Raw genomic sequence first — 15965 nt, 5'->3', positions numbered from 1 at the left:
TTGCTGAGTGTTTATGGAGGATCCAGGCCCGCCAGCCGCCAGGCCAGTTCCTTCCAGAGGAACCATCTGTGATCTCCTGAGTGGATGACAGGCCGAAGACAGATGGGCTGTGGCCGGGCTGCCTCTGACCACATGCCACCCACATGCCACCCTGCACATCCTCCCCACCTGGGGCAGCCCCTCGGCCCTGGGGACCACCAGAGGAGCAGACCAAGAGGCAGAACATCTGAGTCTGAGCCCCTGGAGCTGAAGGCCATTCTCTGAGTCACCACCTTTAATGAGGAGGGAGGGAACGCAAAACCCACGCCAGCAGGGAGAGCGTTTGCTGGCTCCTCCCTGACTCTACAAGGTCATCTAAGCAGGGAGCGGAGGGACGCTCCGTGTCCCACAGAACACCAGCGGCCCAGCTGCCAAGCACTGTACCAATGAGGGCTTGGTTCTGCTACACCTCCACTTCACTTGGGCCTTTGACCTGCCCTAGCCTCTCTGTTACGAATGGATCGTCGAGGTCTAGCGGTCGAGGGACAGTTAAAGCTCTCAATCTACAAAACTGAACCTCCATCCTGTTCAAGTAGCCACTCCTGATGACTGACCCTTAGAAAGCCTTCACCCTCTGCTCTGGTTGTAAACAACCCCCTCTGTGATGTGTGCAGGCACTCAGGTCTGTGGAAATTCCCAAGCTCAAGTTTTCCTGGGTCCAGCTTCCCAAACTCCTGGAAGCTTTCTCTCCAAACTCCTGGAAGCTTATCTCCCCAAACCCCTGGAGATAAAGGGGTCCACAGCTGCTTGAGGCTGTGTCTGTTCTAGGACGTGTCAGGGGAGCCCTGCTCCAAACCCCCCCAAGATTTAAGGTTCTATTTCAGAGCCCATGACAGCTGAAATCAGCTTCAGCCTGTACTTTCTAAAGACTCAGGACTGCTCTCAGGTCACATCCTGGTCTCCTGAACCATCTCCCTTTCAGAAAGAGACCTGGTCTCTCAGCGGAAGCTCTGGGGTTCCGCTCTGTGCTCACCCCTCTTCCTCAGCCTATGCCTCGCCTGGCACAGACTAGAGGCCCAGGGACTCTTTGATGACTGATTGCATGATATGTGGGGTTGACAGCCTCTTTTTAGTTTGAAAAGCCCCAGATGCAAGGGCAACTGACTTCAAGCCTCTTTCAGGAATCCGGGGTGATGGGGCACAGTGTTCCCAGCACGCGTGAACCCCCAGGCTGACTCTGAAATAACTGGTGAGACCTCGAGCTCAACCCTCACAGACAACATGGTTTAAAGAGCAGGCTGTTGACATGATAATCGATTCAAAGAGACTGTAACCAGCTGTTCCCGGGAAAGAAGGACGCCAGGACGCAAAGTATGAACAAGTATTTTAATAACTCAAGTCACTGTGCTCCCAGTTCTGAAGAGATTCCTAAAAGAGGCAACTGTGGCCATTCCGGAAGCCAGCGCTCACCCTCTCGTTGTCTCGGCATCTCCCTCCTCTGGGTGCTGACTCGGAAGAAAGCATAAACACGCCCAGTACCATCCTGGCTCCCATGGGACCTTCCTCTTATCTATGCGTTAGAGCAACAGCCTTAGCTGGACTAAGATGGTGACTCAGTTAAAGGGGAAGACAAATGCTGACTGTCCGAGAAGGGACGGTCCAAGCTGGCAAGAAAAAGCACACTGCGTACATAGGATACAGAAGGGGGAGCTTCTGCCTGCGGGTCTACAATGTTTTACATTGGCTTTTGCCTGCGAACTATCAAGAAGGGTTCTGCTGGCCAGTGTTTCTGCAGAACAAGCAACATGGCAGTCAAGTCTTGGGCATCCGGTGCCACCAGCCCGAGAGTCACCGAGCATCGTCCACTGGAGAGTTCTCTGAGGGAAACATGGAGTCCAGCTCATGCCTCTGCCTATGGGTCAATTTCTTCGGGAATCACGGTGATCATAATGTCTTCGTTGCCCCGGCGGACAACCATATTCAGGGTGCTTTCCTTCTTAATGACGTCGCTGACGTCGTTGGCGGAGACCACCGACTGACCATTGATGCTGATGATGACATCGTTTTCCTTGAGCCCCCCACTGCAACACAAAGGGAAATATGATTGCAATGTTTCCACGTCTCCTGGTGCAGCCGCCAGGAAAGGTGAGCAACTTCACCTCTACAGAGGCACAGTTTAGGACCCGAGAGCCCAGAGCAAACAGGGTGGGATGGTAGTTAACTTTTGTGAGAATGGCTTAAACCACCCATGGGTTGCATTATTGCCTTTTGAGGTTTTTGGGCCACATCAGCAATCATGTCCACTGTAGAAATGTGTGCGGGCATTTGTATGATCTTATCACAGACTGACTCCAAAGGAAGTGAGGACACGCCAGCGACCGCGGTGGCCAGCTTGCTTGTCATGGGTATTACAGCTCTACGGTGCCCACAGGTATGGTTCCACTGTGAGGCACCGCTTTGCCTTATTGCTGCTGTAACCTTAACTCTTGTGTGTGACAGCATCAAATAAGCTGTTATGCACCTTAGTGACCTAGGACAGGGGTCAGCAAAGTTTTCTGGTAAATGGCCAGAGAGGAAATATTTTAGTCTTTGCAGTCCAGATGGTCCCCATCACAACAACCCAACTCTTCCGTGGGAGTCCAAAAGCCACCACAAACAATATATAATCTGCTGGGCATGGCCGTGCCCCAGTAAGATTTCATTTACGTAACACTAAAATTTGAATTTCGTATCATTTTTAAGTGTCCTAAAATAACTGTTCTTAATTAAATTATTTCAACCATTTAAAAATGCAAAATCTTTCTGTAAAGTAATTATCCTTCAATAAAAAATAAATGCATTTTAAAACAAAAAATAAAATAAAAATGCAAAATCTAATCTTAACCCCAAAGCAGGCAGCAGACCAGATTTGGCTTCTGCGAACAGTCTGCTGGCCACTCCCTGGTCTAGCGCGTCTCCGTGGATATTATGTCCACATAGGCTATGGGACTGCAAAGAGTCTGACTCAACCGAGCGACTAACACTTTCACGGGTAATAAACCTGACTGTGGGTTGAGCAACTTCTTTCCCTGTTACTTTGATGCTCCCTGTGCTATTTTTCTAGAGGTGTTGATAAGTAAGGCCTGACTGGTAACAGGCATAATTAGAGAAGCCCTCAGGAAGAGATGCCTCTAGCAGCCTAGGCCAGGATCACTGCCTGAGGTCTCAGAGACACTGCTCCTTCAACCGTCTTTCCCCATCTAGCCAGGTTTGTCCCGGAGACTCCTAACAAGTCCATCTGATTCCCTCCTGAAGAGGACGTCTAGCCAGGAAGCCTCCTTCTGCCGACGAGCCCTGAGCTGAGCCAGGTCGGAAGCCCTGACCGGCAGGATGGACACAGATGTTGGACCATTCTGTCAAGGGTCCTTACAGTCACCTGAGGGGAGACGAAAAGAACAGTTCCCTGCCCCCTACCTCCAGGAAACACACGATTATCAGGAAAATGGAGAGGGATTCTAACTCACGCTTCTGCAGGGGTATCAGGAATTACTTCAATGATATACGCTCCTGAAAGCACATCGGGGAAGTCTCGGTGGCGATCCTTCAACTCTTTGGCTTTGCTGCTTGGGAGAAAGAACACCTGGATTAACCATTAAGAACAACGGGGCTCCCACAGGGCTTCTCTTCCATCCCTGATTCTAATGTCAAATTCCAATGTAAAAAAATCAGGTTTTTTTTTTTACTGTTGAAGTTTCCTTTTTATTATTATTTTTTAATGTTTCCTTATTTATTTATTTGGCTGAGCCAGCTCTTCATTGTGGCATGCAGGATATTTTGTTGCACCATGTGAGATCCAGTTCCCCGACCAGGAATCGAACCTGGGCCCCTTACACTGGGAGTGCAGAGTCGTAGCCACTGGAACAGCAGGGAAGCGGTCCAGTGGTCCAAAGTGGCAGTGGTCAAGGGAAGTGGTCCAAAATCCCTGGAGGGGTCCAGGGATTTTGATTCTGCTGCAAATTGCTTATTTCCTAGAGTCAAAGATTTCCTGGATGACAGCAAGAGAAACGTTTTAGCATTATCATTTTTATTAATTAATTGAGAGTAGCTACCACTTAAGAGCCTGGTATGTTGCAGTTCATGGGGTCACAAAGAGTTGGACACACAACAACCACCACTTAAGAAGTCAGGACAGTGTAATGGTCGGCCTGCTTTGGAACCGCAGCCCTGCCCCTTCCTGACTGTGTGATCTTGGGCAGTTGCTTAACCTCTCTGTGCCTGGCTTTTCTCACCTGTTAAACAGGCACAGTGCCATGAGGTTGTTAGGAGGACCATGATCTTATCTAGATCTAGTGCCTGGTCCCGTGCCCGGCACTGAGCAAGCACGCGAAAAAGGATGGGTGGGCTCCCCGTGGCTAGTGACCACTGCCATCACCCACGTACCCCAGCTTTGACTCAGTGCTCACCACACACCAGCAAGCCTGCCCGGTTATCCTGATCCCAGAGAGGAGAAAATTGAGGCACTCAGGGCTCAAGCCATCCCAAGGTCACAAGCCAGGAAACAGTAGAGCTGGGACAGGAACCCAGGAAGCTGGACCCCCAGGCCCACATTCCTTCCCTTCCCTTCCCTACATCCCCCAGGCTTCCATCTCTCAGAGTTCCAAGACAAGACCTGATGCACATTTCAGTCTTGGCAAGCCAGCTAAGAAAGGCACCACCATTTATCACACGTGTCTAAACTAATAGTTGTGTGTTCACAATTAATTAATTGCCCGTTAATTACAGTAATTAAGATATTAGTATTTATATCAACAGGTTCTGCTCTTTGCCGACTTAACTTCTAAGAGTTTCAACCAGGCCCTTAGGTACCAAGATGCCTACAATCACACCAGGTTTTTTCATCAAGGTTCAAACACCAGTATGTCATGCGTCTGGCAGCCACATACCGCAACTTTCACCAGCTCGGGGAAAACAAGCCCATCAGTCATGCCGCCCTGCCTGGCATTCCAGGAGCCCCAGCCCACAGGCGGCAGAGTTAAGGAAAGGCAGGGCGCTCTGGGGCGCTGAGGGAGGGGCTTAGGGCACTCCTGGAATGTGGGTTTCAACAGACCAGGTGGGGAGAGGAAGGCGTGGAGAGGGGGGCGGTGGGGGGCGGGGGGCGATGACCAACACCTGGGCTCATCAGGCCTGCCTTCAAAGAAAAGCGTGGGCTTCCCTGCTGGCTCAGCCGGTAAAGTGTCTGCTTGCAATGCGGGAGACCCGGAGTTCAGTTCACTTTCTTTTCTTTCTTTCAAAGAAAAGCAGAATCTTTCAGAAGGAAGGATCTGCTCAGAATCCCAGAAACAAACATGAAGGATAAAACAACACGAAACAAAGTGAAGCCGCTCAGTCATGTCCGACCCTTTGTGACCCCCATGGACTGTAACCTACCAGGCTCCTCAGTCCTTGGAAATTTTCCAGGCAAGAGTACTGGAGTGGGTTGCCATTTCCTCCTCCAGGGGATCTTCCCGACCCAGGGATGGAACCCGGGTCTCGCGCATTGCAGGCAGACACTTTACCATCTGAGCCACCAGGGAAGCCCATGTGAGGCCAAAGTTAATGGCCCCTCCTCTCTTTCCTAATGTACTTAAATCAGACACTGAGCTGTCTCGAGGCAGAATAAGGTTTCTCTTTTCAGGGTGCCCGTGAGAGTCCTCTGAAGTTAGTCTGTTTTAAATTTAAGACACAGGGACATCCCTGGTGGTCCGGGGCTAAGACTCAGAGGTCCCAGTGCAGGGGGCCCTGGGTTCAATCCCTGCTCAGGGAACTAGACCCCACACGTGGTAACTAAGAGTTCACGTGTCACAACTCAAAGATCCCACGTGCCACAACTGAGACCTGGAACAGCCACGTAAATTAAATAGTTGAATTTTAAACAAATAAATATTTGAACTTAAAGAAGTAAGTGAATTTAAGACACAGACAGACACAGACGTCCCGTTACCGACCTGGGTGTGAGTGACATCATTCGGATGCCGATATACTTCTTCTTGGTGATGGCTTTGCCTGGTGGGACCACAGGAGGAAGCAGAAGGTCAGCCCAGTTGGCGGCTGTGCCGGGGACACCAGGAGCAGTAGGGTTCCATCCCCCCAGTTTGTTGTGTAGTCAGGGCCATACAGGGATGCTCTCAGCTTGTGGTTCAAATCCTGATTGGGACCCTACCTGCCTCCTCTCTCCCCCAGGTAGAAGGTAAACAGCACACCTGACAGGGACCCTGTTGAGCTTCAAACCCCCAGCCTGACATTGAGCAGAAGAGTCACTAAACATTTGTGGACTGAATGAGCTCCTTGAATCTCAGTTTTCTCATCAGTAAAATGGGACTAAGTCCCACCTGATCAGGCAAAGGGACTGAATGACATAATGAATAATACAGTGAAATGATGTACAGAAATCACCCAGGATCATGCCTGGTACATAATAGATTGAACCATATGAAACACGCATGATCATAGGCCAAAAAAACAGTCCAACATCGATGACCTAATGACATGCATTCCTTTCCCTTCTTGATAGGAAAGGTGTGGCTGAGCTTCAGGGGGTCATTTTCCCTGCCCTCCAGTTTCTGAGGGGTAGCCAAGCCCCAGGCCTAAAATCTCTGGTGGGCTGCCGGGGGCGTTTGCTTTACCTTTGGCTTGTCGATCATGGGATTCCGTTAGGAACTTTTTAATCTTATCAGATGGAATTGCAAAGGAGATTCCAGCTGTCACTTTCAGTGTGTTAATTCCAATCACTTCACCATCCTGAAAAGCAAAAGGCAAATAGCTTGCTGAATCCAGGAAGATTCACCCCAAGATACCCACCGAGAGAGAGTGGAGAATTTGCACGGAAGGAGTCTTGGAGCTTCCTCAGAGATATGACTGGGGTAGGAGGAGCCGGACGGATGGGGCTTCTGCGTCCAAGAGTGAGAGGCCTGACGTGCACAGCATTAAGCTAAGCTGAGCAACGAAAGAATCGGTACCCACTGGACTCAGGACTGAGTGACCAACACAATGAAAGCACAGCGTCAGCAAGTTTCAAAAGGTACAATTGCTCCCTGGGCAGGGAATACATGTCCCAAAGCCCCAGAGTCCTACTAATATATAGCACAGGGAACTCTGCTCGGTGTTCTGTGGCAGCTGGGATGGGAGGGGACTTTGGGGGAGAACAGATACATGTGTATGCTTGGCTGAGTCCCTCTGCTGTCCACCTGAAACTATCACAGCATTGTTAATCAGCTCTACTCCAAGATAAAATAAAAGGTAAAAAACAAACAAAAAAAGACCTCAGAGACCTTTAGGTGGCTATCCACACCTTCCTGCTTCTCCCGTTTCCAGGAGTCTCAAGATTCCTCTGCTGACATCAGGGAGGAACCATCCAGCGCTCAGGGCGGACAGACTTCACCACCAGGAAAACAAACCCTCATCTCCGAGCAGCCTCGGGGATCTGGGAGAGGCGGAACCTCACAATCAAATCTCATTTCCTCTGCTTGTTGAAAACCAGCTTTAAACCGTGGAGGAAGCCAGTGTGTGTGTTTCTATTCAAGATAAATTCACAGTTTAGCGAACACCACACCATAGGAAACCATCCTGGAATAATAGGCTTGCCTCGTGCCATCCACCCATTATTTTGAACACTAATCTTAAAGGTTGTCCAACTTGGGCTTAGGGGGAAAACTGCCAGGAGTGGGTAAGTCACTCCTTGCACACTTCCCGTAGCACTGGGAATTCAGTCCCCAACTCTGAGAGACCGTCCAGGAGGCACTGCCCTCCTGGGCTTTGCTAAACAAGACGGCTTAGGTTTCATCACCTGTAAATGAGGGCTGGGATAGGGGACCCTGAGCTGCATCCTGGCTCTGACAATCTGATTCAAAGGCTTCCCTTTTCATGTTTAAATAAAACACAAACTTCGGTGACATCTTTGTGAGTGGGGTAACTCCTCATTCCAAGCCAGGTCTTAAGGGAGGGTTCTGGCCAAGACAAAGCCTGTGGATGAGCCAAGCCAGCTCCTTAGGCAGCTGGGGGGCAAGCCAGAACTGCTGACACCTTCAAAATAAAGACTGGCTCCTTTAACTGGTCCTGGATCAAACCTGAATTCCAATGCCTTTACTTGTAACGTGGAGACACAAGCATGTCCGCTGGCATAGTATTTCCAATCCAAACACCAGCATGCCTTACTCTTTCCAGAAAAGATAAGAAGAGACATTTGCAAGGTACAGTACAGTCACAGATTTCAATTTGAAAGGATTTGATAATATGCTTTGGCAAGTTCATATCTGAAAAGAAATCAAAAGGGGGGAAAAAAAAGACACGTAGATACATTTTTTGAAAGCCTTACCAGGTTTACTAATGGGCCTCCGGAGTTTCCATACTGAAAATAAGCAAAAATTAAAAGGTTATGAGTTTATATCATTACATGTTCCAATCTACCTCCCTGCCTGGCAGGCCCCTGAGTGCAAATTCTTTCCTGAGATTTCTTCCTGTCTACCTAATATTTTGCTGGCAAAACAAAGGACCTTAACAGTTTTCAGAGAGTGTTAAGTACCATAAATGGGGTATTTATATATTGATATATATATATATATATTTTTTTTTTTTTTTTCTCCAAAGCCCAGAGGTCAACAACAAATTCCCAGAACACCTAACACATCTTCCCTCTCTCAACAATAAGTTGGCTACCCACTTGCTCAGTGTCGCGGTCTTTCAAATCTGTGCCAACCCCCTCCACGTCTATGTGACCCCTACTTTGCTGCTGGGCCTGAAAATCCACACCATTTGCTCTATTTCCATTACTTCATGCAAATCACAAGAAGGTTTGGCAATAAAGCCTACTAGAGGCAGCGAGTGCACAAAACACGCTGTGTTTCTTATTTATTAGACAGATGGAGGGGAAAATGCTTTTTGAGAAACGTCAGTCCTAAAGGGAAATAGCTAAAGTGGAAAAATGTGACTTAAAATTAAGATTCCACTGATGAGACTGTGTGGGACAATCCCTGACCTCACTGGACATCGAATGGGCTGGCCTGGTGCTCAGACTGTGCGCCCCAAAGACAGCGGAAACACCTCTGGGGGCTGCAGAGCCTGTGCATAGCTGAGCATCCCTCCTTCCACAAGGTTGCACAGGCAGCTCGACCCAGGGGTGGCTGACCCTGGGGCAGGGCAGCGAGGGGATGGAGAACTCCTCCGGGCTGCAGACTTGGGCAAATCTCAAGTGCCCGTCACAGGAGTCCCTGGAGACTGCCAACAGGCTGAGGACCAGCCCTTCTGCCTTGTCTGCTTTAGGGGTTCAAAAGGACCCCATTGGAAGCACCATGAGGATCCTGAGTCCAGCCCGGTTCCTGACCCCAGCCCAGCTTCCCAACTGCAGCCCAACCCTGCGGCACACAGGCTCACGTTGATGATGGCGTCTGTCTGGATGTAGTCCATGTCCGAGTTCCGGAGCCCCAGTTCTTTGCCACCACGCTGGGTGGTGCTGACGATCCCCGTGGTGACCGTGTTTTGAAGGGAAAACGGGCTTCCAATGGCGACCACGAACTCTCCCGGCCGCAGCTCCGAGGAGCGGCCAAGCAGTAGCACGGGCAGCTTTCCCTGGAAACACAAAGTTGGCGTTGCTGCGTTGGGTTAAGTGAACAAAACGGGTAAACGCACGGATGTCACAGAATGCCAGGCACTGGGGGCCGCTCGTATTCACCGGGCCGTACAGGAAACCGAGGTCAGGCGTGACCTCCCTTCCCAGCTGAGGACTAACGTCCCTCCCACCCAAGATAATCAGGGCAGGTCAAGTGCAAGCTGCCGCCGCACGCCAGAAAAAACGTGGGATGGATACTGGAGGCCAGCCAGCTCAGGGTCTCAGCACATCTTGAACCTGTCAGCACAGATTTGCTCTGAAACCTTGAGGCCAAGAGACAGAGTGGGACGAGTATAGGATTGGGGCAAGCCCGACCGCAGGCGTGGTAGAGAGTGAAGTCCCAAGGAAGGATCTAGAGCCCACAGCCCCAGGGGAGAGGAAGAGTGGATCAGCCCCCTCTTGTTGTAGGCACGTCTCTCCTAGGTCTTGAAGAATCAGGAGCTCTGAGGGATTGGAGCTGCCCTGACTTAGTCCGGGGCATCTCTGTGCTAATCCTGGTGATGGGCAGAGGTGGGGTTGGGGACAGCAAGGCATCCAGGGCCACTGGACACCAAGACCCAAGAGGTGGGCTCTCTCCTCTCCTGGTAAAGTCCTCCACCACCATCTCTGCTCCCCCCGCCCCTAGGCGGGCTGATTAATCCAACAAAGCCTGCTTGATCCCCAATGACCTGTGAAGGCCAGTAGAGTCAGGAGCCCCAAACTACTCTTCAAACCAAAACGCGACAAAACAAAACCAGCTCGAGTCACAAGGGCTGAGGAGCGCGGGGCTTCCGTCCTGGAGAGCTCTAAGCTCTCCTTCCTTCCTCCCCAGAGCCAGGCAAACCTCTGAGTCCCTCTAGCATTTGCTTCCTGAGTCAAAATGAGCAGCTGCTCCAAGCAACGCAGACCAGCCCAGAAAGCAAAGACCTGGCCCAGGCCTCATGCTAATTGTAATGTAAGAGTCCTCATGTTTGTCCGCCTCGAAAACGAAGCAAAGAGGAGAGGAGGCTGGGAGGGTGAGGTGGGTGGAAACCAGTGGTTATTTCAGCATCGCCTCTGCCAGGGACGGAGCAGAAACCAGCTGATAGGATGGGGAGGTCACCGGGCCCATTTAACAGATGAAGAAACTGAGGTTCCAAGCAACTGGGTGACTTGAGATAGGCCAGGGGCTTAAAACTACAACACTGAACCCAGACTCTCATCCACTACAAAGGTACTGAGCCACAAAGACCCCCTCTGACCCCAAATAAGCAAGATGCTGGTCAGGAACACGTTGGATCAGAAAACTCAAGGGCTTCCCTTGCACGGTTCAGATGGTAAAGAATCTGCCTGCAGTGCAGGGGACCTGGGTTCAATCCCTGGGTTGGGAAGATCCCCTGGAGAAGGGAATGGCAACTCACTCTGGTATTCTTGCCTGGAGAATCCCATGGACAGAGGAGCCTAGAAGGCTGCAGTCCATGGAGTCGCAAAGAGACACGACTAGGCAACTAACACACACACAGACACGTGAAAAATGATGTCCCTCAGATCACAGATACTAAGAGGCCTAGAAGAGCACCACAGTCCAGAGCTCAGACCAAGTGGCCTGATTAGATGGTGGCCGGACCTTACAACCATTCTGGTCCTCAGTGTTCTGACCTGGAAAACGGGAATGATGCAGTTCACTGATCTCATCGATTTGATGTGAGAATTCAGTGCCTTGGGATCTGAACAGCTCTGTGAATGGTACCTCATGTAAGTGGGGCATGGAAGCATCAGCTGTGTTACTGTGATTAACGTCAGGGTCTGCGCAGACTCAGTGGGGGAAACCCCACCAAGTAAACTCCCACAGAGTAGGCCATGTCTCCCAGCCCTCACGGTCCCCCTTCCGCACCCAGCAGGAGGCTGGGGGCACAGGTCTGCCCTGACAGTGACACTGCCCTTGTGGTCCCCCGAGGCTGAAGTGCATGGTCCTGCTCTGGAGTGGGGCAGGCCTGCAAGCCCCCACTCCCGAGCTCATCTAGAAGTGCGCCAATGAGCTCAGCAGGGCCTGTTTACCCTGGGCCCGTCCCAGCTGCCTCTGCCAGGGATGACTTCATCCAACAGCCACAGGGGGTGAGCGGACAGGAGTCAGAGCCGGTGATGAGCACTCGGCCACCCTGGGGGAGGCCTGCCGGGTGACACTACCACTCCTTCAGGACCCAGGGACAGCCTTCAAAGCTGGGCTGGAGGGCTGAACATGGTGGTCATGGCTCCTGGGCTGGGTTCTCCAGTTGCTTTTCACCAATTTCAAGGCGAGAAGTCAAGTTCAAACCCAGAAGGTGGGCCCAGACCACATCAGTGCAGCAGCAAGCCGGGAACCACATCAGAAAGTTGCACGGGAGGACTCACCGTGGAGTCTTAATTAGCATCCACTCATCTTCCAACGCTGTCCCTGCACCTCCACCCCTAGGAAAGGGGGCCAGACCCAGGGGGCCACATCACAGTGGGTTTCGAAGGAAGAGGGGCCTGAAGACAGTGCTCCCTGGAACTCCTGTCTCTAAGTCTGAGCTCAGAGCCAGGGGCCAAGGAAAGCAGGCAGCGCTGTGGGGAGCAGAAGCCGTATGGATGGAGGAGAGAGCCCCCTGGGAGGAAGGAGAGGATCGAGGGCTCACGTACGGCTCAGGTCAGCTGCGCTCCCTGCAGAGGAGCAGGCCTGCAGCCAGGAACGGGGCCCAGAGGACCCCATGTACCAGCTGGGCTCCAGTGCAGTAAAGTCACTCACTGGAGTGACCACACAGGCTGGGACCAGTGGACACCAGTGATACAAGCCCAGAGTCTCCCCAGGGACCACTCCTCACTTCAACACAAAGGGAAGAAATTCAGCTCACACGCGGTCACTGGGCCAAACCTGCACGAAAGGCAGCACTGGGTGTCACCTTGCTTAACTTTTATTCACAGAAACATCTCCTAGATTCTAAGGGACACTCATAAGACAGAAATAAGCAAGTGGACATATCTTAAGGGGGATTCTTAGACTATGAAGCTTGGACTGATGTGGAAGGAATGATCTTTTACCCCTCAGGTGACAAAGCCCTTTTTCACAACTGCCTTGGCAGTTAGTGCATATTTTTCCCCATTTTACAGATGTGGAAACTGAGGCTCAGAGCCGAATTGACTCCTCACAGCTCGCAAGCAGCCTGGCTAAATGAGAGAACAGGCTTCCCAGCTCTTAGAGCTTCACTCCTTGTCAGTGTTAATCTGAATTCTAATTGTAGGAAGAAATCTTTGCAAGGGAGTGACAGGGGCTGGAGATGTGGGCCAGGCCAGATTTACAGCCCTTCAGGAGGTCAAAATGCCTCTCATGGGCCATTTGGCTTCTGCTCTCCGCAGGTGCCGGCTGGTCCTGCAAGCGCCAGGCTCTCCAGCCTGTTTTAGGTACAAGAGGGGCTCGTTCTCAGTCTCTCTCCTCATCTTGGGCCTGTCTGCTCGGTGCAGCGATACCTCCACTGGCCAAATTCCTACTTGGTAATTGAGCATTTTATTCCATAGCTGTCTAGACACACACTCCACCGGGGAACCTGGGGAAGATGCAATGCAGATACAGCGGGAAACGCCAAGACATGCCTCAGCCTTGACCTGGGGATAGGAAAACCCTGGGGCCCACCCTCAACCCCCTCCCAATTCCCAGTTTAACCCTGCACTGCAGTCCATAGGCTGGTTCCCACGCCGCCCACATCAAAGCTGTCTCCAGGCTCCTGGCGGCAGACACTCTGTCTGAGCCTCGCTCTGCAGCGACCCGGCCACAGGCCATCTTGGAGATGCCAGCCTGGCTCCTGACAGCTGCTGCCCACATCTCATCACCTCACCAGAGCCTCGCAGCATGCCTATGAAGCACAGGCACGGACATTCATCCTCCACTTGGCAGGCAGGCAGGAGCAGAGGGGAAGGAGGAAGAATGGGCAGACGCACAGCTCCTGTTCCTCGTCTTCAGGTTCTCCAGCCATTGCAGGGGAAGGTGAAATGCAGTCAGGCACGGAGCAAAGCAGGAGTGGAGAGCTCGTAGTGGCGAAAGCTCAACCCTGAGGCTCCGGACCAGAGCCAAGCAAGAACCCTTGAACCTCACCAGGAGAGCCTCATGTTATCCCAACCCCTCCAGCACGAAGGGCATCCCAACGTGAGTCCATCATACTGCCCGTTCTCAAGGTCATGCTTTTGCTGATGAGAGGGAGGAGGCTGGGAGGCCAGTGGGAGAGGCAGGAAGTCTAAGTTGAAAGGCACGTGGCCCTCAGCCTGTAAGTGACTCACTGGTGCTAAATGAGAGTCAGAGTCAGCAGAGTCAGCAAGAGGGGCTGGAAGGGAACACGGATCCCCCGGGTCATTGGCCATGCCACCCAGGTCGACGGAGAAACAGCCCAGACGAGGGTGTCAGAATCTTGCATGTGGACTCCAGACGCGCCATGTCCGTGTTAAGTCACTAATGATAAGCCGTAAGCAGGATACAAATGGTGTGATAGATTTACTGCTAAAGCATGGAGGCATGTTTTACTGCTAACACATACATAGAATGATTAAAGAAGGCTCTTACCATTCGTTTAGATGACAACAAACGAAGGACCCACAACCAGCAGGCCTGGCAGTACCCCTCCCATGAAATAATGCCTACACTGAAAGAGAACCTTCTCAACAAGTATTCACCAAGGGCCAGGCCTGGCACAGGGATCACAAAAGATAAGTGAAATCCACCCGTGCCCACCAGGCTTACTGTCTGACGGGTGGGTAGACACACAAATCATCAGGACACACAGCAATAAAAAGAGCTAAAATCCATCTCCCTCCCCTAGGGCCACTCAGCAGAGAATCTTCCCTAAGGGCTAAATATAGATCAACACTAAAAAATGATTTGAGTGAATTAACTAGGTTTTTTTTTTTTTTTTCCAGCCGCAAGTAAGAGAAAAACCAATGCAAATAAAATAAACATCCACCTGCTCGAGGGCAGAGCGGTGCGAGGACTGATCACTTCCATGGCTCAAGGGCAAGGGCGAGAAGCAGCTCCTTCCTTCCTTCCAGCTCATCAACGGCAGCCTTTCTCACGGCCACAAGAGGGCCACCATCATTCCAGGCAGGACATGAAGATGTGGCAACACAAACTGGAAGTAATAGGCTCTTTGCTCCCTTGTGTGTCTCTTCAGAAGGGCTGAGTGTCTAAAAGGGCCCAGCACATTCCATTCTTCCCTGGCGGTCAAGGTTACCCTCAACCATACTTTGGAGGGGGCTGGGGTGGTCATGGCCCCCATGGCTGCCTTAGCCCCTCAGGATTTGCCTGAGTTAGGTGCTGGGGCGGGGGTGTCAGGAGTGGACCGAAAACAGACTCAGGGCTGTGCCAGCAAGACGGAGGAGGGCTTCGCGGTGGGTCACCATCAGTGTCCACTGAAGCTTAGGGAAAAAATGGTTCCTTTTATAGTGGTGATCCTAATACAAGTCTGAAGAGGGCTGCAAGTATATATTGCTTCAGGCGGATTTGTGGGGAGTGGAGGGAGGAAGAGGAGAAGGAATGGAAAGCATTATTTCAAAGGAAAGCAATGATCACAAATTGCCAGGACTGTCAGCGTGAGATACAAGTGGCTTGTAGACAAACCTCCCCCTTGTCCGCATGCCCTACCTGCCTCATGCTTTGTCCTGAGGGCATGAGAAATGAAGTACTTCCTGCCATATCAGTAGACAAGGATGCCACAGTCATCAGCGGTTGCAGCCCTCTAATGTGAGCTAGAGAGCCCTAAGGGCACTCAGGAAGGAGAAGGATACCAGCCATCAGACTGCAGCCACTCCCTATGGTGAACCCCAAGGCAGCTCATGATGTGAAAACAAAACAAAAAAAAAACACACAGGAAACACCCAGGATGGCAGAGATGCATAAGAAAGGAATGATTTCAGTGAGCCCAGATTCTTGCTTCATCCCATACATAAAAAAACACTAAATTCCCTAACTTGGGATATCTGGTTTGCTTTTATTAACAATAATCTTTTGATGTGAAGACTTTGCTGTTTAGTTGCTAAGTTGTGCCAGACCCTTTGTGACCTCATGGACTACCAGGCTCCTCTGTCCTCCACCATCTCCTGGAAATTCACATCCATTGAGTCAGTGATGTTATCTAACCATCTCATCCTCTGCTGCTCCCTTCTCCTCCTGCCCTCAATCTTTCCCAGCATCAGGTCTTTTCCAATGAGTCAGCTCTTCTGCTGATACTCAAGGTTGTGACAACACTAACTGGAAGTAATAGGCTCTTTGCTCCCTTGTGTGTCTCTTCAGAAGGGCTGAGAGTCCAGAAGGGCCCAGCACATCCCATTCTTCCCTGGGGGTCATCAGCCACCATCTGGTCACAAGGTTACCCTCAACCATCCTTTCGTGGGGGCTGGGGTGATCATGGCC

General features: G+C 51.3%; 1 protein-coding gene across 1 annotated transcript in view; it reads right to left on the bottom strand.

Annotated features, from left to right (window-relative positions):
• Positions 1-1351: 1351 nt before the first annotated feature.
• The window catches only part of HTRA1 (HtrA serine peptidase 1), a 57747-nt gene continuing 43133 nt past the window's right edge, over positions 1352-15965 (bottom strand). The window contains exons 4-9 of the mRNA XM_086378017.1: positions 9364-9558; positions 8309-8341; positions 6621-6735; positions 5943-6000; positions 3483-3578; positions 1352-2060 (exon numbers count right to left, since the gene is read on the bottom strand). Coding sequence (XP_086234143.1) covers positions 1892-2060; positions 3483-3578; positions 5943-6000; positions 6621-6735; positions 8309-8341; positions 9364-9558 — 666 coding nt within the window. The 3' untranslated portion in view covers positions 1352-1891. The remainder of the gene's footprint in view (positions 2061-3482; positions 3579-5942; positions 6001-6620; positions 6736-8308; positions 8342-9363; positions 9559-15965) is intronic.

The sequence above is a fragment of the Bos grunniens genome, chromosome 26 (genome assembly GCF_055505025.1).
Source record: "Bos grunniens cultivar Pamir isolate PY7600 chromosome 26, Bosgru_T2T1.0, whole genome shotgun sequence".
NCBI classification, from domain to species: domain Eukaryota; kingdom Metazoa; phylum Chordata; class Mammalia; order Artiodactyla; family Bovidae; genus Bos; species Bos grunniens.
This window is presented reverse-complemented; position numbering and strand designations above follow the sequence as displayed.